General features: G+C 30.7%; 2 protein-coding genes across 4 annotated transcripts; both read right to left on the bottom strand.

The window, feature by feature from the left end:
• Positions 1-455: 455 nt before the first annotated feature.
• LOC114378509 (protein SYM1-like) lies at positions 456-5,610 on the bottom strand. 2 transcript variants are annotated; one of them, XM_028337105.1, is made up of 7 exons: positions 5,147-5,610; positions 3,017-3,154; positions 2,811-2,927; positions 2,558-2,731; positions 1,538-1,653; positions 1,189-1,270; positions 456-880 (listed from the first exon to the last, which is right to left on the bottom strand). In XM_028337105.1, the coding sequence occupies exons 1-7, from the start codon at positions 5,480-5,482 to the stop codon at positions 875-877; spliced, it is 969 nt and encodes a 322-aa protein (XP_028192906.1). In that variant the 5' UTR covers positions 5,483-5,610; the 3' UTR covers positions 456-874. The 2 variants fall into 2 exon arrangements, with proteins under 2 accessions (XP_028192906.1, XP_028192907.1); XM_028337106.1 differs by lacking the exon at positions 3,017-3,154 and having other exon boundaries at positions 2,811-2,924; positions 5,147-5,609.
• Positions 5,611-8,294: 2,684 nt separating this feature from the next.
• LOC114379488 (indole-3-acetic acid-amido synthetase GH3.10-like) lies at positions 8,295-13,740 on the bottom strand. 2 transcript variants are annotated; one of them, XM_028338162.1, is made up of 4 exons: positions 13,148-13,737; positions 12,586-12,687; positions 11,659-12,485; positions 8,295-9,117 (listed from the first exon to the last, which is right to left on the bottom strand). In XM_028338162.1, the coding sequence occupies exons 1-4, from the start codon at positions 13,642-13,644 to the stop codon at positions 8,582-8,584; spliced, it is 1,962 nt and encodes a 653-aa protein (XP_028193963.1). In that variant the 5' UTR covers positions 13,645-13,737; the 3' UTR covers positions 8,295-8,581. The 2 variants fall into 2 exon arrangements, with proteins under 2 accessions (XP_028193963.1, XP_028193964.1); XM_028338163.1 differs by having other exon boundaries at positions 9,078-9,147; positions 13,148-13,740.
• Positions 13,741-23,555: the final 9,815 nt, after the last annotated feature.

Here is a 23,555-nt window from a genome sequence, read left to right as displayed (position 1 = left end):
TTACTTATTTCTCTTCTCTCTTATTCTCTTCCATTCTCTCCATTTCTCTCCTCACAACCAATTGATACCTAAGTCATTCATTCTAACAACATATTCCCAATTCTAAATCCCCTTGCAACGTTCTCCTATTATTTTTCTTCTTTTAAATGATAAATATTGATATTTTTATGACATTAAGTACATTTAAATTTTTAATTTAATATTTTCTTAATAAAATAGGAGTGGAATTTACAAAAGTTTATAATTTTCGATAAAACTAAAGCAATGACAAAAAGCATTCTAAAAAAACCTGTATTAAAAAAATATGATACTCACATTTCTCGTGCACTGTTCTTCCCTATCAATATACAAGTCAGTGTTCCGAATATATGTATAAGCAAATGACCTGTTGATGCCCAGGGAACGCAGTGGATGTAGTGTTTTTTTTTTGGTAGTTAAGTTAAAGATACCTGAGCAAATAAAATTCCAGCGGGAATGTTGTGTAGTTTTTTTAACGTTTTCCATCACTATATATGAGATGCATTATTTTTTATACAGAAATATGGATATATAAGGTAATCCAATACAACCCAAGAAAAGGAACATAATTTAACTTGAGTTCTGAATGCATCTATATCATATGTACATAATACAATCACCTATGTATCTCATCACTGCAACCTGAATAGTTGATCTTAGCCAGAAGGATGTACCACCAGCAACTGTAACTGTATAATGTATATATTCCTGTATGAAAATCAGATCAAAACCTCATGTCCTCAGGTCGCTCAACTGGACCTTCAACTGATAGATTCTTCGATTCATTGCTGAGGTTGAGGTTGATTTTGCAACTGCCATGAACCTAGATTGGTTTTTTCTCCTATTCTCAATTTGTTTATCCCTGGCAGTACACAAGATATAATAGACAATAAAAAGAGAAAAAAAAGAAGTTATTGTCTTAACATATGAAGTAGAACAGTGATGGAATACTCATAATTGGAACTTTAGGCTAAGACAAGGCAGAGTATATGCTGGAGTATTATTTTTTATCTCAATTTGAAGGATCGATTTACCAAATCTTGTCCAGCAAAAAAGAATCATATATGTCCCAATTCCCAAAAAGTAAGAAGAAAAAAAAGGGGTTAAAATGTTCTTAACAGTTTTCTCTTCATTTCATGACACCCCAGCAGAAGAACACAGTCTACTTACCTTGGAATTTTCGCTTGAAGTGGATGACCCTGTTTCTGATGCTGCCTCAGATATTCTAGCTTCTGATTTCTCATTTGAATAGCTAAAAACAAAACAAGATCGTGTAGGGATGAGAACCCTGTTGACAATTTTATATGACTATATATGTAAAACATTTTTAATGTTATTTTGTGGTGTGCATTCCTGTATAAAATGTCACTGTCAAGCATCCATCCTTAAATGAGAATCAGTTACAAGATGGTATGAGATACTTAAGCATTCAAAAGGACATTAAAATCCTGCTTCTTATGGAAAAATAGTCGTGTGTAATAATTTTATATGATATGACAAATAATCTTAGAAAACCTACGTTGAAAGTATTGTGACCCAGATGAGCTCCACACAGTCCACCCAAAGAAGCCTTTGTTCCACAGGAATCACACCATAAGTAATCAGATGCGCAAAAGGCCAAAGTTTCCACCCTGCCTGTGAAGCATATTAGAATTAGAGATTTTAGTTGTCCAAACAGAAGAAATTTTTTACTCAAATAATCAGGAGAAGAATATAAAATTTATTATTATATTATACCATTCTTCATCTTTGAATAGCTAGTGATTAGTTGTATTATTAGAATTTCTTCCTTAAATTTTCACCTTTTCCTTTTTTGGTTTCTATAACACCAAATGGGCAATCTGCAACAAGCCCATTCCCACAGTGGACATTTACAGGTACACCACCTTCTCTAGATTGAGTAGATTCTATTTGTTCACTTTGCTATATGCAAACAGAGGCATTGGATTATTAGTTCTTATTATAAACACTTGCTTTCCTAGGGCCCTATGTTTTCTACAGATCTATTAATTAAGAGTCGAGGACTAATCATATTTCACAGCCTTCTATTTAGCACCGGCTTCAAACATAGCTACAGTACTACTCAGCTCATGAGCAGGAAATTTGGGGCACAATCAATACAGATTGCAGAGACACTTGAAACAATATGGCATGCAGAAATAAGGCAGGTTTGAGGTTTAGTTACCAAAACAATTCATGCAATTCATAGTTTAAGAGCAAGATACAGAAATTATACCCAAGCTTGGAAAGAGGATAGGATGGAACTACATGAAAATTTGAATCAAAGGCTCACTCTAATTACTTCCCTACTATATACCCGACACTATAACAGTATAATGCTACAAATTTGAGCCTAAGGGTATGACATAGCCCAAGTACATAAGCTCAATTTTTAGCTCGGCTCAATTACTAAAATGCTATTGATGCATCTCCATAATTTTGCATTGACACTAAAACAATGTATGCAATGAGGCACGTAATTACATTTACAATTAACATCTGAAAACAGCATAAAGAAACAAATAAAATAGCCACTCACAGTAAGCAAGGGCAAGAATGTTGACTTCAGTTCTCCATATATGTTAGTCAAAGATTCAAAACGCAACAAGCCCAAAACCACAAAGTAGATGCTGTTCCAAATTGCAGACCACACAGTTTGGTCGAAAGCAACTTTAGCAGGGACAACCCACCATTCTTGGAAAGGAAAAAGAGCCTGTGGAATCATGCAAACAATTTCAGCCATTCATAAAATATAACCTAATAGTTCTAACTCAAGTAGACACAATAATCACCTCACAAAGTTGGTAGTAATAGTGAGAAAGTGATCCATGGAGAGTAAACCCAACAAGACCTGATCTGAGTACCCGTGTCCGATCAAACTCAAAAAGAGGCTTTCCTTCATAGCACTGTATATTTAGGTTAGAAATAGCTGAAGTGTTGTTAAAACTCTATGTCGAAGAAACGCATTTCATGTTTTTGGGAGTCAAAAGCAAAGCTGAGCAATCCAGTCTCCAATTGAGTAGACAATCCCACTTATAGCCATTTTAGCCAAAACTGGGTTTGCTTTCAGAGCTTGCTCATAGGCAATCCAATTGTGTTCAGGTATATACCTTACAATCTCATAAAGGGTCCAACCCTGAATAATAAGATCCCAGTTAGTTGTTAACTTCTTCCCTATATTATACAGAAAATGCACTGCAGTTCTCTTTCTTAATCACTGTACTATTTAACATCTTGCCCTCGTTTCTTTGTTATTATAATTAGTGAAAAGAAACTTGTGCAACCAACAAGAACATGATTGTTTAACTTGGAACTGTTGGACCTTGTGGCCTCAATAATCTTAAGAGGGATAGGCTTAGAATATAGAAGAAGCAACAACAATCAATTTAACAATGTTCTTTAAACATGCAAGACACAATTGATTGCAACAAAATAAATAAGATAAGGGAAGAGAGAATGCAAACACAGTTTTATACTGGTTCGGCCACAACCCGTGCCTACGTCCAGTACTCAAGCAACCCACTTGAGATTTCCACTATCTTTGTAAAATCCTTTACAAAGTCTGAACCACACAGGGACAACCCATCCCTTGTGTTCAGATGCTTTACAACAAGAGACTCACAGTCTCTTAACCAATCTCATTGAATAAGAAGAATAGAAGAAGAATTCTCTCTTCAAGAGAAGAATATTACAATGAAGATCATGTAAGAATCCTTATAGATTTTGCAAGTGTTTGGTCAAGGATTTCTTTTGAGAGAGCATTTGACAATGAAGTTCTTTTGGAATCTCTCTCATTGTCTTTTGAGAGGATAAGACATTTTGCCAAGCAAAACTCTCTGTCTAAAATTCGTGCCCAAGTCACCTATTTATAGGCCTTTGATGACCATTCACAAATCTAATGAAAAGATGTGACTGTTGGCAGATTTTCTGAAAACTTTCCACTGGTAATCGATTACAATGTTTGTGTAATCGATTACACAGTTATAATTTGAAGGGTTATGACTTTTGAATTTGAATTTCCAAAGTTTCGTTGCTGGTAATCGATTACAGACATATGGTAATCGATTACATGTTGAAAATTCAAATTCAAAACCTTTTTCAATAGCTATTTCTCAACCCTGTCTTCTGGTAATCGATTACACTTCCTGGTAATCGATTACCAGAGCCTTGCATGTCTTGAAAGCACATTGTTTTAAGGCAAGGCTTGGTCTTTAGTGAATCTTGAAACAAGGCTTTGTTTGTTGAAGCAATCTTGAATTATTCTTGAAGCAAATGCTTATCATTTGAAGCAGCCTTGTTAGATTCTTCTTTGACATCATCAAAATCATGTATACATACATTCACATTCTCCCCCTTTTTGATGATGACAAACATGTGATTTCTTCTCGACACCATCAAAGCTTGCATGATTTACATCTCCCTCTTTCTCAAGCAAATTCTTCTTGATATCATCAAAATCTTCATGATTTACAGGAACAATGTTTCAGCTCAAATCAACCAACTCTGCTTTTGCATGGTATGTATGGATGTATCTCAAACCACTTTCACTTTCTGTTACGTTTAACACTTCACAAAATGTTCCATTTTCAGTTCTTTACGCTCCGTGGTGATAGAATAGAATACCCAATATATACAAGAAACCAAACAGGGTCTCTTAGAATTTGAATTTAAACCAAACTCATCCTCGACAGCTAGCTCATGAAATGAAAGTTGTTCACTACTTGTATACACTATTTTGACTTTATCACTAATCAATGTGAGATCTCTAACAAACCTCCCTCAGGCCTGGTACTAGACATTTAGACAATGAAATTTGCAAGATTAGACATTTGTGGTAATTCGATACGGGTGGCTTTATAGACTCAACAACAATTACTAGTATAAACACCGATATCATCCTAGAATTTGAATTTGAATTTCAACCTAACTTAACACCAAAGCTAGCTCATGAGGCGATTGTTGCTCCCTACATTTTAAACAGGCCAAAGTCACGAACTTAAAGTAAAATAACAGTGAAGAAGCTTATTTCAAGGGGTAGAAGTGAAAAGCAGCAGTTCAACAATAAATTATTATTATTATTATAATAAAAGGAGAGACAAAATATATAAGGAAAGCTGAAGATACGGACATGCCAGTAGTCATGGTCAATGGTGAGCAACTTGGTGACAGCGAAAGTCCCAAACCCCAAAACGATGATGGCATTGACGGAGCTACTGCTTGTGAGGCTCGAAACAACAACCTCCGACTCTGTGTGAGGCTCCGAAGGTTGAAACCCCTCAACTTCGTTCAAACGGGTTCCTCTGCCTTCAGACACCGGAACTATTTCTCGATCCTCGGCAACAGAGGTGATGATACTGATACGACGTCGTTTTGGGATTCGGCAAGAGAGGGGAGCCAAGTGGGGTTTCGACAAGGTTGGTGTGAGTATGGGAAAAACAGCGCAAAGAGAAGAAACAGTAGCCATGGAAGAGGGTCCGAGGATTGTGTTGATTTCCACTGTTTTTGTCGTGTGAATTGGCTAAGTATGTTGGGCATCAACCTGTTCCTGTTACTCCCACATCGAGGATGTCAAGTACGAATTCATCTCTTACTTGCCAACTTAACCGTTCCTTTTTTTTTTTTTTCTTTCTACTTCAATTTTTATACACTACTGTAGTAAATTTATTAATTAAAAATCAGTTTAAATATAATTTTTCAAATACTTGTCACAAAAGTATAATAATTTTAATTACATCATAATTTCTCTATAATTAAATAATAAAATTTCTAATTTTTTTATAAAATTGTTTAAAGTATTAAAAAGTTTAAAAAAAATCATCACAAGAAATTGAAGACAGATAACAAGAATTATAATATTGATACATAATGTTCAACAATAGACTTCCTTAATTACTATTTTTTTTTAAAAAGATAATTAAGAATTTTCAAAAATTGATGTTGTGCCGTGCCGGAAATGATAAGCTATGTATTCATGTTGTGCCGTCCCGCTTTGAAAATGTGCAAAGGGAGGAGATCGTATAGCATAGCAGGGGTATGACGAGTTGAGTACACTGTGTTAGACTTGTAAAAAACAATATAATGTTTAAGTTTAGCTTATTTATTTAAAAGTTTGAGTTTGTTTTGTTGAAAAAAATAAAGTTTTATTTCACTCTAAAGTATTATAAAATATAGCTTAACTATTTACATCCATATATCATGCATGCCTTGAGTAAAATTTGTGGCTTTCATAGAGTAAAATTTGTTGAAGAATCATGTTTAGTGCACATAGCACTGCCAATAGCCAGAAGAAAAAAATGGTGAGCATAATTTAGATTGTCTATCCATGGAGGACTGAGTTCCTACTTCATATATAGTACTCATCTTCGTCACAACTCACAAGAGAGCTCATATACTATACATCCAAGTGAGACAGCAGAACAAAGACTCCTCATGGCATCAGGGGCTTGGTCATAGAAAAAATCCAATTGATTAATGTGAAAAAGACTTATGCACAACTTATAATTAAATACCGATCGATGAACCTTCAAGTTGATGGTAACTGTTCCTCCTCACATCGAGTCTCATGATGAATATTGCTGCAGCTACGTACCGTCCAAAATATGGACATGATCGAAGAGGCCAATTAATGTCCATTCTCTGTGGTTGGTGCATTGCTTGTGTATGATGTTAGCAGACATGTGACTTCTGAAAACATGGAGAGGTACGTGGTTAAAGGAGCATGTTTATTTGGTCATATCTTCTCATCATTTTGTGATCCAAGTGAACTTTTCTAATACCTACACTTCTGATTTTTTCGAAATATCTTGACAATTTGTTTGTTGTTTTTTCAGTACTTTTTTTTTTTTTCCAACAAGCTTTGTTTGGTCATAGGAACAAACGATAGCATGTGTTGCACTCCCTTAAGATATACAATTATATTTACACTTTTGTGTTGAGTGAAAGCAATATCCAATTCTTAGATTGATCAGAAGTTACTATCCCGATCATCATTCTTCCTCAAATTTCTCATTCCACTTAACAAGAAACATTCTTTAATAGATATAAAAGATTTTATTTAGATAAATTTCTCCAAAAAAAGAAAATTATTCAAAGAATTCAAAGTATTATTCAACGTAAAAAGTGTTTTCAGTATATAGCCTTTGTTTGCTAGAGATGGAATTAGCAGGAGTGGGAGAAAAGAAAATTATTCAAGTTGTTTGGTAGAAAAGATTATAATGAAAATAATTTTAAAATTTGTGAGAGCTAATACATTATTTCTTATATATTTCCATTTATCTCTTGTTGTCTTTTCTTTACTTTTTTGACAAAAAAACGTTTCATTTTTACTTTATCATTTTTATCTATTTGCACTCATATTTTTATCTATCTATCATCATCTTTTTTTTTTCTTTCTACCAAACAAGACAATAATGAGTTATTATTGGTTACATATAGATCCAATTGATCATTCCACGTGCTTTAATTTGGCACCCATAGGTTTTGGTACGCATCTAGCTAGGTCCCTCCCCTACTACTGTACTTAGTTTCACGTGGCTTATAAAAACTACGCCTCACAGCACCATATGGCAGGATAATTAATTAAAAGCCAAGCATGATCTGTTGGGATGAGAGAGTGGAAGTATAACAATAAGGATCTCCCCAACATATATATGTTCACTGTTACTGTAGCCCAGTTCCTGTTCTCTAAGCTGGACCACTTTGTTTGATAGTTTATATTCATAGCCATAGATCATATATACCATCGCATGTGCTCTCATGCATATATAAACGCTTGAGTCTAATCTGATTGCAACTACACGGTGCATTACAATGCACACTAAAAGACTTTCATAGTCGTCTTTATTTCTTTCCGGTTCTATTGTCAGGCAATTGACAGAGTGTTGTTTTGAGTTATTTCACAATTAAGTACGTACACACAAGTACATAGGAAAAAAAGTTGCTACTATAGTACTATTATATATACCTTTAGTTGAGTATCTCTTCTCAACTACTTTTTTTTCCATCTATAATGCTATTATGTGACTTAACATGTTATGAATGTATCTTTACCTTGGGTTATTTCTACATAAACTAGTTAATGGCTGTTGACGGCTCTTTTGAAAAGGGTTAGGTTTTCTCTATTGGAATATGACGTGAAAATAATGAATTTAGGCCTATCTTTAAAATATTACAACATATATACTGAAAACTCCATGTAATCCAAATTGACTCAAATTAATTAATTTATATATGATAGTTTTGCAACTTGAATCAAATATACCAATTAAATACTTACATTACAAAGAAAAAAAATCAATGGCATTGAATCATCCGGTTGCATGTTTCTTTTTTAAGACTGGTCTACAAGCACACCCTGAATTCTTGAAAAGAAAAATAAAGAAACAATTACAACACACCCCCAAGACAAGGGTTTTTGATTAAAAAGATTTTTTTTTCCTCTAGTAACCATGGGCTAATAACTTCGCTATAGCTTGTTGTTCACTAGGAGAAAACCATAGAAAAATTTTGAAAAGAAAAAAAAAATCAAAACAATGCATGATGCATCCATCATAAGTGGATTGAACTATATATAAGCAGTGCTGCGAAATGTTTTAATGGTGCATGCACTAAGAATTTTGAGGAGGACCGGGTTGTTAGTGCACCTAGGGGTCTTGAACTGGCCCAGTGCTGCCCCATTCTCCACAAAATAATCCAAAATCTTTTTAAAAGTCCCTCTCTCTACAATGCAAAGCAACAAAGGCCCTATTGAACTTGTTTTCCTTGCGACCACATAGCCATGGTCAACAAAAGCAGCATCCATTTCCCTGCAGCATGCCTCAAGTACCTTATCCTCGGCCTCACCTTTGATTTCCCAGAAAATAACGTAACAACCTGGGTTGTTTGAGACATCTGCATGGCTTGTAAAATCAACAAGCTCAGCTTTTGCCTTGTTTAGCAGCTGTGACCCTTTCTCTACCACTATTTGAAGGTCTCTCTCTGTGTTCTTGTCTATATTCACGGTTAGAATTAGTTTTCTTCTGCATATAAAGTTCAATTTTGGGGTCCCGTTGTGAAAACCTGCCACTTCCACCACGTCTCCTAGTCTGCACCTATACAGCCCTGAAAGTATATATAAATACTTTACTCAGTCTGTATAGAAATTTTAAAAATTAATGAAAAGCAAGAGGTATCTGTGAAAAAATAATCAATGCACACACCCAACAGATTGCACCTAAAGAAAGAAGAAAGAAGAATCTATGTATAATCGGTGATATAAGAGAAAATCTTATATTCGAGGCAAATAAAATCTCTATATGTAGCAAAATTTTGAGTATTTATCTCTAAGTCAACACTATTAATTAAATTAAAATAATTTTACACTAATTAATCGATCAATGTATTTGTTAGTATATAATATGTGATATGATATAATTAGAAAAGGGTAAAAAGAATCAATGAAGTATTTGTTGTACAGGAGTACCTCTATATCATGGTGACTTGTATATATATTCAAATGTTGTCTGATTAGATATTTTTTTAATAAATTTATGTTTTTATTAAAGTTTGTAAACTTAAATTTGAGTTAAATAAGTTTATAAATTGTATTTGAAAAAGCAATCTAAATCTTACTTTTGCAAATTAAACTGAATCTCTAGGAAAAAAATTATGTGCAAAAATACTTTTACGAGTAGTTAAATATATCGCTAAAATGAGTTTATTCTTTAAACGGAAAACTAAACATAACTAAGTCTCATTGATTCCGTTGGAGGAGGAATCCTTCTATATTACAAAATTTCTAAGATTTTATAAACTGTAAATTTTAGATTTTATAATTTATATAGAACACAAACTCAGAAACCCGTTAGGTTACTGATTCACTCAAACCAATATTGTACTAATCGGGTTACCAATTCACTTGAAAATTTTAGGTCAAGCCAAACTAAACTAATTTTTCATGGAATTTTCGATCCAGTAACTTGTTCATTAGTTGAATATATAACTCGTTCTTAGTTGGATAGGTTGTACCAGCTGATAACATTGATATATTCAGAAGGATTACATTATTCCAGTTTGGATAGAATTTTGAAAATGACCATTACTGACACTATCATGGTAAATCCTTGTCAGAACTCAGAAGAGACTGGGATGACAGGTACATAACATTGAAGGAAAATAATAAAAAGCCAAAGGTCACGACATATGATATGAACACTCCCGAGGGATGTGGGCACACAACCCCAAATCATGACCAACACCCGCTAGAACTACAGAAGTTTTCAAAACCCATATGCAGAATTTTGTATTTCAATTCAATTATTCACCTGACATATCTAAACCAACTTTTCTAGAGTTTTGTGATGATCTAAATTATATCAAAGATAAGAGATTAGGTTCACACAAGATTTTTCGGTACATATCCTTGTTCACGTCCAAGTGAGGGTCATCTATAGCATATATTAATTCGACACATCTATGTAGCTTCTTTATGAAGTAATGTTCTACGCTAAGCATTATTTTATGTGAGGACAATGGTTCTAATCAATCCTGCCTAACCGTGAAAAAGTTTCTGTTGAGTGGGCGATTCAAATGTTTGGAAGAACTTATGTGGTGTTACGAAAAGAGACTTTTTACAATCCCTTATTGATCAGTTTTTTTTTTTAATCTTATATATTTAATAAGCTTTAGGCAAAAGAATTATCGAGATATTTTCATTTTACTTTATTTTTTAAAACTTTATAGTCAAGTTTATGATTAGACTGTCATCTTGATAAAATCTTATTAAACAAATATTTGCTTAGATTATTTATCTAACACAATTTAAACTATTCACCAATACTTTAATTAAAAGATTCGTGATAAATGTCTACCCAAAAAAAATGGAGTGGAATATATAAAGAGAAAGAGAAAGATAGGAAGAAGAAAAGATAGTCAAAAGGATAAATAATATAATAATAAAATAGAAAAAAAGAGCTAAAATAATGAGAGGGAAGAGATGGTATTAAATATATCTTGAGTATTTCCATCATTAAAAATAGGTTATTTATTAAAAGAATTGAAAAATGTCTCATAGACACTCCATATGCTAATATACACTTAGAGAAAAAAAATGATAAATTATATAAGTATTTGATTTGACAACAAGAATAAAGATAAAATAAATGGAAGTTGTCAATAAAATGTCTAAAATATTAAAATATCAATGTATCACCACTAAAAAAAAGTCAAAACATAGTTGGAATATAATTCAGGCATGTTAAATATTTAAATGAAGAATGATGTCCAAATATGAATCATGATCTATAAAAAGCATGTGTCGAATAAACGGGCATTTAATTAATTTAATTAATATTATCTTTAATGTTATATACAAGAAATTAAATATAATATTTTTTTAATTTCAATTATAAGAGATATAAGATTATTTTATTATTAAATTTTATTTTTATTCTTAATTAACTGTGAGATCTATTAATGATATATATTCATTTTTCTCATGAAAGTGAACTATTTATTGAACTCAAAATAAAATACACTTATTGGATGAACATTATCTTTCAAAAAATAATCACTTCCCATTTTGATGTCATACATAGTTATATATATGAATGACAGGAGGCGGTATTATTTTATAGAAGAGAAGAAGAATGAATGAATAATTACCAGTAAAAGTTGTGAGCGCTATTTCGTACTCTTGGCCAACTTTAACCTGGGATAGTGGGATTGGCTCGTCTTCCATGAAATCATGATCAGCTACTGAGCTGAAATCTTGTTTCTGTCTATAATAAAGTGGTATGAACTCAAAGTAAGAGAACGTCGGTACTACAGCAAAGGTTACTTTCTCAGGAGCCAAACAAGGATCCACATTAACCCCTATCCAACTCTCAGTTGAACCATAGTCAGCACTTATTAGTGGCACCCCATTTGCATAATGCCTAAGCTTTTTCAAATAAGGTTGCATAGAACCTGTCATTATGGAATAAAGGTACTTGGCATTTGGCCAAAGTTTTGGAACCAAACCAAACCAATCCACCACTTCTAGCTCCAAGCAAGCTTCTTCTAGTTTTGAGGCCAAAGAGGGGTTTGAAGTTATTGTACCCAAAACAGCCTCTCTCATTTGGGGTAACATGATTCTTGAACTCAAAGTGCCATCTCTTATGTCATTGCAAAGGTCTCTCCAAACCTCTTCGAAAGTGCAAAATGCTTGCACTATGCCATAGGCAAAAGCTGAGGAAATAAACTCTACGTGATCAGAGAAGAAGAGCCCAAGAAGGAGGTGGCAGTACGTGGATTGTTTATAGTCCCCCCCAGAAATAACCTCATAGGGGCTGCAAGTGAATGCCTTTGTTTTCTCTTGTTTGGTTTTGAATTCTTCACTTGCATAGTAGTGTGTTGTGGCTGTTCCAACTTTTAATCCTCCTTTTGTTTTGAACTGATTGCTGCTGTATATAAATTCAAGAATCCTACCTCCTTCCCTTGTCGGATAAACCCTACAATAAACATTTCAAACAAGCATAATAAGAACTTTGAAAACATTAACTAGGTCATCTTGAATATTCGTGAAGGAAATGAGACTTGAGAGAAGCACACCTTGATCTATAGGCTGCTGCTAAAGTGATAGTTTGCAGGGTCGTTTGAGCACTATGGCGGGTAAAGGGTACGAACTTCTGCCTTCCCTCTGTGGTTCCAGAACTGCATAACCTCTACCTTATAAGATTACATTTTAAAGAAGAAAAAAAAGTTTATCATAAAGCGAGGGAAGATCTGACATATACAGATGAAAGAAAAACCAATCATCTTAATATATCTATAATCAATATGCATGAGCATGACAAAACTTTCCTTGGTTAATTTCTTCAGTTGGGCTATTATCAATTGATTTTGTCAATCAATTACTTGCACCTAGACTTTGTCATTATTAAATCAAGGTACGAGATAAATAGATAGATAAATAAATAGATATATAGAGAGATAGAATAAGGAAATTAAGTGCCACATATATGGTTTGTATTTAACATCACCCATAAGAGGAAGGAAAGAGCATAAAACTAAGAGAACTGCAATGAATCCCATTTATCACCCAAAAGGGGAAGGAAGAACTATGAAAGAAGTAATAAAATGTGTAAATAAATAAACAAAAAGGCAATAGTACCTTAAGGAGAGAGTGGTTATGGGTTGTTGTGTGAGTATAGGACCTGTGTCTCCATCTGCAATTTTTTGGATATATGGCTCGAAATCTGCATGTGAAGCAAGGGGAACCACAGAAGTAAAAAGAGATTCCAAGGCACATGCATCCATTTCTGAGATATTGTAGCTCCCCAACCATGTCTTTAGATATTCAACCCCATAGTTCTGCTTAAGAATCTTGCAGAGTGTCTGAGTCTGAACAGAACCAGCGTTCTTGGAAACGTCTTCAAACCAGGTAATGATATCAAAGTCAGTGGTGCAGTTGCCATTGTTGGTGGTGTCATTGCTATTGAAACTGAGAACTGGGGGCTCCATTGAAGAAGGGTTATTGATGGTGCTGCTGCGGGCTGGGGCATTGGCAAGTGTTGCAAATAAAAATGAATAAATTTTAGTGTTGGTGGGTGTCAGTTTCCACAAGGCAAGTAGATAGAAAAAGGCCAAACAAGGCACTGAGCCCACCATTGAACTATCCCTTTTATTTTGTTTATCAATCAAGAGCAATGCCCCGATATTCAAACGGTTCAACAAACCTAATGTTGCAGAAGAATGGTACGATCAGTTATAGACCACAAGATATGGGGTTATAATTTTAAGGAGAGAGAAAGAGATTCTTAAATGCCATAGTATGGGGACCAAGCTACACCACCACTCATGACAGCTGAGAACTCTCCTTCCCAAATTTATTGTGACTGAGCCACCGTTTGGAAAATGAGACCTGCATATATACACAGTATCTTTCCTTCCGCGCCAGACTTGTTAAATATTGTACGTTGTTATGGGATTAACATCTCCAATTGAAGAAATAGTAAACTCTTATTTTCATCCGGAATAATTTTTAATAAAATAAAGATTTTATTTTTTTGTCTTTCACACTTAATTTTAATCTTTTATAAATTAATAAGTTTTGTATTTATTCTCTCATAAAATTTCTCATTTTTTATTAGTTGCAATTAAAACAAAATTTATTACTTTATTAAAAAAAAATACAAAACTCACTAATTTATTATAGACAAACAAAATATTAAAAAAAACAATAAAAGTATTATTTTATTAAAAATTTAACGTAAAATAAAAAGTTATTCGAAAACAAATATAAAAATCATATATTTATTAGAAATAAAAACATGTTTAATAAAAAAACAATAAAGTTTCATCAATCAACAAATCAGACTTTTTTTTTAACCGAATAAAAGTTATCATATTTAATTCATAATCAACATATGATGAATATAAGTGAGAATACAATTAAATACTTAATTTCAAGCATAAAATTTTAAAGTTTTAGCTAGCTCATACGCTACATGATTTGTTTGACTCGTTAGTCGTTACAGAACTTAATTACCCTAAAAGTTAGAAATATTATAAAGAGCAGCCCTACACTTAAAATAAAATAACATGGAAATTAGACAGGGCAATTGCATCTGTCATATTATCAAAAGTTATTTTACAGTCAACATCAACAATTACATGGCTATAATCAAGTTTTGCGATCCACATCTAGCCCAATCAAATCAATCTTTATCATTAGTTATTAATTAATTTTATTAATAAATATATCATGTGATAGTTATGCATCACTTTGACACTCATGTGTAATGTCCAATAAATATATTATAATGAACACATTAGTGCGGATTAAATTGTGGAGTGTTGTCATTGTAGTGAGCTTTGAAATTTAAATAAATGTCTCAAATTGAATTTTGTGGCCCAATGAGCAAAAGGAAGTATTTTTTTTTAAAAAAATTATGAAATGGAAACAAATTTTTAATCAATATTAATATAGAGATAAATCATTGGATTTTTTATGACTTTTGACTATGAAATCGTAAAAAATGATAGACTTTATTTTTTTTACTGAAGGCATTAAAAACTCAATGACTTTAGTTTTTTTATTTCTTATATGACAAAAAATCATTAAAGATTTTATTATTTTAAAGTTTTTCTATTTTTTAATTATTTATTTGAAGTAGTAAAATTTTCAATGACGCATGCTAATTTTTTAAAATAAATAAAATTAATTTGAACCACTCTAAATTAGTTTAATTTATACTTTTGTATATTATTTTATTTCATATTTTATATATTTTGTACTTTTTTATTTAATATGTTTTCTATATTTTTGTATATTGTTTTGTTTAATATTTTTATATTTTTTATTTAATATTTTCAATATGTTTGTTAAGGATTATTATTTGTTTTGTAAATTATAAAAAATAATGTAAACAAAAAGCTTAAATTTAAATAAAAAAAATAGTACACGTATTTGTTTAAGAAAAACATTAATAGTGAAATTTCAAATAGGTTTGAGAAATATTTATTTGTGTAAAATTGAAAGACATAATCATAGTAATCGTCTATATAAGTAAGTTGACAGGTAATATTATTTCTACTTTTCAATTTTATGTTTGTATTTAATTTATATTGTTTATTTTATATTAATATATTATGTTATTTTTATTTTAACAACTACCTTTATTACTAAATTATTTTTTTGTTAATATTAAAATAATTTTATCAAATAAAACAATTAATAATACTATGAAATTATTAGATTACTTAATGATAAATGTAAATACTAATTAAAAATATTTAAAAATAATTTAATGCTATTTGATAAATTTTAAGTTAATATAATCAAAAAAAATATTTTTAAAAAATTAATATTATTTGATAAATTTTAAGTTAATATTATTTATTAATATAAACAATAAAAATATTGAAATAAAAATGAATTAATGATAAATAATTAAAATAGAACTACTTTAAAGTTGTAAAAGATTTTACAACTTGAAAGTTGTTGGCATATAAAAAATTAAAAAAAAAAGTCGTTTAGTTTTTAACGACTTCAACAGTAAAATAAAATCATCAATTTTTTATGACTTCATAATTATAAGTCATAAAAAAACCCTCCAACTTACCCTTATTTGAGTATTATTTCAAAATTTGTCCTCATTTACTAAATTTCAAAAGGAATTATCTCATTTTGATCATTGATCTAAACTTTGTTAATCAAGTTAATTAGCCTATTAAGTTCATTAGAAAACATGGAACATGACACATTTTTTGTGCCACTTTAGCAATTGTGTGTGTTTTTGTATGGTTGTCTAGTCATAGACACATCAACAAGGATCAAAATGATGATTTCAATGTTGTTTTTGTTTATAATTTTTAATAATTATATAATTTCATATATCAAAATGAATATTTTGAATACTAAAATGACATTAAATTATTTAATGAGAGTAACATTATTCATTCGTTACCCATCCCCTCCCTTTCTCTTTTGCCCTTTCTTTCTTTCAACTTTCTTCTTAATTCCTTTTTTTTTTCTTTTTCTTTCTCTCAATCACTCCATTTGATATAAATGAAAATGAGAATAATGAAAAAGAGAGGAAGAAATACACACATATAGAACATTTTTCTTGTTTGGTATACATTAAAATAAGAAAGAAAGAAAAAAAAAGTGATGAATCTCACATCAAATTTCTTTCCTTCCAATTTGGCAAAAACCACACAAATTAAAAGAGAACAAAAATTTTAAAATAATATTATATACTTTAAGATTAGAACATATATAAACAAAATTATTAATTCTTTTTTATTTATTTATGAAGATTTATGACATTTTATAAATATATTATTTTCTTTCCTCCCGCTCTCACCTTTTTTGCCGTCGACAAATTATCTTCCTAGTTGTTTTGCGTCCGTCAACCAAGACACTCCTTCCTCCTTCAATGATTTTACTTGTAAGGCCATTCGAAGTAGTCAGTGTCACCAATGCTACACCCAAATTAAGCACAGTGCCAATTTTGAGGGACCAAAAGTTTTAAACTTAGAGAAATAAAGTGAAACAAAAAATATATATATAAGATGAGAGATAAATGGTGTTTTAGCCTAAAAGTGTTCTAGGAGTACTAATAACATTTTTATTATTAATTAAAATTTATTAAAAATTATAAAAAGTTGAATAGAATTCAATAAATAAAATGATACAATTTACATAATATTATATATTTTGATCAATTTTAGACAATAATAAAAATAAATATTATAAAAATGTGTTAAGACACATGTCAAACAAATTTTGATTGACATATATCTAATCTTGAGTCATATTAATTATCACAAGTAAACTATCATTTTGATCTATGAAAAGTATATAGTATTATCACATCAATTTTTAGAACTAATCGTTTTTAAATAAGTTGTTAAATTTTTTGTTGTTTCATCTAAATTTTTAAATTTAAGCATTTACTACCATTTTGTTCTCTAAGTATATGTTAATATATCAATTAAGTCAACATTATTTTGAATTTTAGATTAATATGTTTTGCCCACTTTTTTCGAAACTTATTTAGTATAGTCTTTTTTAGTTTCAACAATTATTGTGTGACACAATTATATACTTTTACACCCTGTTTGGTTGGATAAAAATAAGATAAGAGAACAGAAATAGGAATGATGGAAATAGTATTGATTGTTTTGGTATATATCTTAAAAATAAAGTGAAAATAAAATGAGATTCACCAGTAATTTTTAATCTATTTTTATTCATATCTCTCTTTTTTAATTTTTTCCAACTAAAATATCTTCAAGGTTATGTTTGGTTTGATAGATGAAAACAATATTAGAAGATGAAAATAATATTTGGGCGCTTGCAATAGGATAAATAAGATAAAAATAAGTTTTAAGACAATGGAGTCTGCTTGTATTATTTTTTTATCGACTTTTACTTATTTCTCTTCTCATCTTTGTATTTCTTTTCAACCAAATGATTTAATTTAGTATTTTTATCTTCATCTATTTTCACTCTCACTTTTTAAAACTAAGTTGCATTATTTTTTCCTATGTACCAAACACATCCTAAACTCTATCTCAGCCTTCATCTATTTTCATCTATGTTAATTTACTCAGAGCTACAATGCCGTACAAATCATAATTGAGAGAGTCTAAATTCGGCAGTGCAACTGTGGTTGGCAAGCAGTGTTCCCAGCTGGCCGGAGCGCTTATTTTGTTGACCACTGTCTATTGACACTGAGCACCTGCGCAGTACCTACAGTAACACCGTACAGTACCGTAGCTCGTGTTTCCATCTGAAACCCTTTTTCTTTCCTTGAAGCAAAAACACAGACTTCTACGAAATATAAAAAGCAAAGAAACTTAAATAAAAAAAAGTCAGGGAAAAGACGTAACGGGAATCATCAATAACATATTTTGATTTAGGGGATGTTTGTTTAAAGGGGTGAATATGAGATCCAATTAAATTGAGTTGATACAAGAAATAATGTAGTGAGATGGGTGTTTGGGAGCTATAATATTTTAAAAAAAAAAATGGATTCTTGAGATAAAACTTTTACTAAAAAAATACGATAAGATGAGATGAGAGTAAAAAGAAAATAAATAAGTGTTAATGTATGTATAAGAGAAAAGAGTGAAGAGAGATGACATAAGAAAATGAGTTTCTCACACGTTTTATACATGCCAAATTGATTATGTAAAAATGTATAATTAATTATCTTTTTTTCAAATTTTATTTTACCTATCAAATTATTTTAATTTAAATCTTTCATCTATTTTATACTTTCTTTTATTTCTACCAAATCAATATTTTACACTCCTTCATCTTTTTTTCATTTTCCACACTTTCATTCATTTTCACCCCTCTCTATCAAACACACCATTAAAACCACACATTTAATAAATCTTGAGATTATTTAAAAGGAAATTGAACCTCATGTTTTCATATCATAGAGTATGTAATAGTTAAAAAAAAACTTCAACCAAGCAGTTGTCTATAGTATGTAATAGTTAAACCAAGCATTCACTTACATATATATATATATATATATATATATATAATCTTTAATAATATTTTTTTAAACACTTAATAAAAAAAATATCATCAAATTATAAATAAATGTTATTAATATATTTTTTAGATATTTTATCAAATATTGTGTATAATTTATATTGTTAAAACTTAAAAATATTATAAAAAGACTTCGACAATATGGACTATATGTAACCTTTGCTAAAATGTCACAAAAATATGTTAATAACATTTATTCATATTTGACAATATTTTTTGAATGTTGTCAAAGGTTTTCAACAAAAAAATTATTAAAGATTAGAAAAAAAATGTTGTTAAAGGATAAATATATAGTAGTGATCATATTGTAGTCTCTTGAAAATCTTAAACACATAACTCGGTGGAAATTTACTTACACTTTTCAAAATTTTCATAGAGCAGTGATAATCAATTAGCCTAAAATGAGGTGGATTGGAACAAAAGGAAGAGATATATAGGAAGAAAAGGAAAAAGAAAATATAGAGAGAAAATCATAAACATTTTTTTAACTAGGCAAGAGGTTCATATAAAAACAATAAATATGATAAATGCTATAAGAGAAATAAAAAAAAATTAAAGATAAGTATTAAGTCCATTCCATTTTTGGGTGAATTTGGGTATAGTAGGTATTAGGATTAGACAAGTTCTCCAACAATTGTATTCTTTATTTTCCATTTTGGACCTTAGTTAGCAACTAATTTTGTTAGCTTAGTTGTTAACTTTCTATTTTTGGTTAGTTTTATAGTTAGTCACAACTAACTCTAGTTAGCTTATGTTCTAACCATAGTTTAGCTTGTGTTTATAGCTAATCTTGTAAACATTCAGTTGAATCAATGAAAAGATCATTTCAGAAACTGAGTTTTTCCTCCAATTTATGTTAGAGTTTCTTTCAGTAGGAAAAGAAAGATAAGAAAATATATATATATAACAAATGATAAAATGATATAATAAGAAAGAACATGAAGTAAAAATGAGATGAAAGAAAAAGTAGACATATTACATATCTATAATAACCCAAAAATAAGAGAGGTTGGACTTGAATTTGCTTGCTTGGTCACACCATTTGTGTAGAGAACCATGAGCTTATGTTCTAGTTAAGTTGATGTTGTATTGAAAGACTGTCTTTGTTGTCCTTAATGAACCCTTAGGACCTTTGCTTCAAAATTTCCAATCGATGTTGTGAGAACGCTTTTCATTTATGGCTATTTTTTTTTTGTTGAGGAGTTTCGATCTCTTATTTTTTCAATTATTTTCTCTTGTACCCAAAAATTTGGAAAAAAAGTGAGTGTGTATTAGAATTTTCTGCTTTCGTAAGGCTAAAATATATATGGTTGGTGTCTTAACTTATTTCTTTTTAAAATTGGTCTCTTATGTTTTCAAAGTTTTAAAATGGTCCCCTAAAGAATTTTTTTTAGTAACACATTTGTCTTTTCGTTAGTTTTAACCCAAATGTATTGAAGCTGCATCACCGACAAGTCAATTGTGGTTCCTCCGTTGTGGAATGTAATGGTAGTAACGTCATTCTGTCGGTCACGATAGTGGAGTTCACCTTGAATGATGCCAATGGACTGAATTTCTTCAACGTGAATCTCGTCAAAGGTTATAACCTCTCCATGATTGTGGAACCATAGGGCGAAACAACTACCAAAAATTGCACCGCCACGGGAGGCAGAGGAGCCGCAGTTGCCAATAACACAAGTTTAACACTGTTTGGGTTAAAACTAACGAAAGGATACACATGTTATTAAAAATTCTTTAGGGAACCATTTCAAAAAATTTAAAATATAAGAGATCAATTTAGAACCAATTTTTTTTTCATCAATGGATCACAAACAATCATATAAGTGAACCTCCACACCTTAACTCAAAACCTGAAAGTTTAGGTTTATGAGTCTTCTTCTCACTTATATGGTACTCAACTTTTTTTATTTTTACCCGTTGTGGGACTTTACCTCACACTATATGTGTACATTATCTTAAACTGTGTACATTATCTTTACATGTACATTTGCTTAATCCGCTTGTGTTATTTAAATCCACGTACAATATTACACATTCCGTTGGGGCTTTGTTGTGGCACCCCTAATCCGCTTCATAACCCAATAATAAATGACCCTAACACTGGACTTTAACTTTGCCCTACCCATAAAATGAGTCATGCATGACAAGATCAACCATATATTTTAACCATTTCATGATGGTGTGTTTTCATATTCAAAATTTACTTGAGAACTAGGTAATATGACCTAAATCCCAAAAATAAAATGATTTTTTTTTGTTATTTTGGATTAATTGAATGTTAAGAGTTATGATACATGTTCCTGTGTGACACTCTCTACCCCTATATATATATATATATATATATATATATATATATATATATATATATATATAAAATACATGAAAATACGAAATTACATAAAATGATTTCATTCAAAAAAACATAAAGGAGTTCACATGGGTAAAAGGTTCATATTCACGTTAATCATTAAATTAAACACTTATCAATTAAGGGTATGAAAACATTTTCGGCTCAAAATAAAGTCATTCAAAACTCCAAAGAAAGAACTAAAGACTCAACATATGAAACAAAAATGATAAAAACTACATGTCCAGAACTTCATGCAATTAATATAAAAACTCATATTCCAATGTCACATCCTATCAGAGTATTGTATCCTAGTGTCCTCTAGCATGAGATTCTTTAAAGTCATCCACTTAACCAATCTACTCCCACAAACACAAGGTTCGAGATCATCACAGGATCCAAACACAAAAAATACACAGGGAGTGAGTTATCACATTCCTAAACAGGTAGAGATATATGAAAGCACACACGTGCGCACACCCATCCACACACACACACATATATAATATGAGTATAACAACCTCAACTTAGCACAATTCATATTATTTTACCACTCATTATCTAACATCACTTGTCCCAAGGATTTAATCACAAAATCCAATTTCACACCTTCACATTAATCACATGTTCTAAACATTACATTTCAAGTAAAACACAATATTTCATACTCACACAATTCATTATCCATCATCATGTAACAAATCACAATGATCATTACACAGGCGTTATGCAACAGATATATTAAGACTCAATTCTATATGCAATGTGGTACCATATCAGTGAAAAACCTCGTCGGGCGCCTTGGAGTACATGACAAGACAAATCACATAGTGGTAAGTCAGGTCACTTTCACTAGGTAAAATCATAGGAAGACGAGTCATGGTCACATTATTTTGCGAGAATGCTTTAATCATGCGGGATTGACACATGCTTAAAGGAGCACTCAAATTGGGTGTAACACAATAAATATTTTAACACGCAGACTTTACCTATGACCTATACAAAATACACGACTCCTCAATTGTTCTCAAAATAATTGTAAACTTGTCACGCCTCAAAGTGATTCAACTTGTCAGATTCCCATAGTGGATCCCATCACAATACTCCTCACGCATTAACTCGTCGCTCTTAAAGGGTCTTACAATCGTGTGATTGTACGATTCATAGGTCACAACTCAATGCACATAACATTTCAATACACATGTATCTTACAATTCAACACATACTAAATTTATCACCTACACCTAATCTCAGTTACAATGTTATAATCCCAATGTAACATGTTATCACACTTCATGAATCATATAAATATCACACAATATTAATATTTACGTGTCACAAAACGTGTATATATTAAATCAAACTATGTTATTTTCAATTAAAAGGAGTTAATAAATAATTATACTAAAAATGCATTGAGACTATTTATTGTTCAATCTTAATATATTAATTTCCTTTAATTTAATTTGATTGTTTGAACTATTAATTTCTAATTTATTTTAACAATTCATATACATATATATGTGTTATAATCATCAACACATAATAAGCTTGAGACCAAAACATGATAAAGAATATTTTTAACAATCTAATTCTCACGCTAATCTAGTAAATTTTGTCCAAAATACAAACAAATTATACAAAAATGATACTCATAACGTGGGGAGTAAAAAGACTCAAACAATTTCATATAATCATATTAAAATCAAATGAATCAAAATCATAGGTTCAAAAACACGAAAATACCAAAGCACTCAATTTTATCAACCAATTCGCATTAGGACATTAATTAGCCCGTCAAACATAACAATCTCGTGATTATAATCATAAAGACATAATTACAATATAGTAAACATCTCAAAATAAACCCTAATTTGATCCAATAAGGATCCCTACACATATTTATTCTAACCTTATTTACGATAAATTCATTTCTTACATTTAAGCGGACTCACATGTGTAATCCGATAGCGATAGTGACATCTCTAGTGGTTTTCTAAGATTTTCCAAGTTTTTCCTACGGTTGCTGTGCTAGGATTTTCCAGTGTTAGAGAGAAGGATAAGAAATTAAAGTCTCAATTTCATTGTCTCTGTGTGAGGGACATTTCTTTTTCTACATGAATTATTTCGTAAATATCAACGGTAGAAATGTGGAAA

The sequence above is a fragment of the Glycine soja genome, chromosome 12, assembly GCF_004193775.1.
Source record: "Glycine soja cultivar W05 chromosome 12, ASM419377v2, whole genome shotgun sequence".
Classification (NCBI taxonomy): domain Eukaryota; kingdom Viridiplantae; phylum Streptophyta; class Magnoliopsida; order Fabales; family Fabaceae; genus Glycine; species Glycine soja.
This window is presented reverse-complemented; position numbering and strand designations above follow the sequence as displayed.

What these genes read in the sequence shown, in the direction of transcription:
- LOC114378509 (XM_028337105.1), bottom strand. Translation starts at nt 5,482, where the DNA reads ATGGCTACTGTTTCTTCTCTTTGCGCTGTTTTTCCCATACTCACACCA. An exon ending in TTGACCATGACTACTGGCAT is followed by an intron (nt 3,155 to 5,146) that starts GTCCGTATCTTC and finishes CTTATTATTCAG; the next exon opens with GGTTGGACCCTTTATGAGAT. An exon ending in CATTCTTGCCCTTGCTTACT is followed by an intron (nt 1,654 to 2,557) that starts GTGAGTGGCTAT and finishes TATGCTTCACAG; the next exon opens with GCAGGGTGGAAACTTTGGCC.
- LOC114379488 (XM_028338162.1), bottom strand. Translation starts at nt 13,644, where the DNA reads ATGGTGGGCTCAGTGCCTTGTTTGGCCTTTTTCTATCTACTTGCCTTG. An exon ending in ATAACCACTCTCTCCTTAAG is followed by an intron (nt 12,688 to 13,147) that starts GTACTATTGCCT and finishes GAGGTTATGCAG; the next exon opens with TTCTGGAACCACAGAGGGAA. An exon ending in AGCGCTCACAACTTTTACTG is followed by an intron (nt 9,118 to 11,658) that starts GTAATTATTCAT and finishes ATATACTTTCAG; the next exon opens with GGCTGTATAGGTGCAGACTA.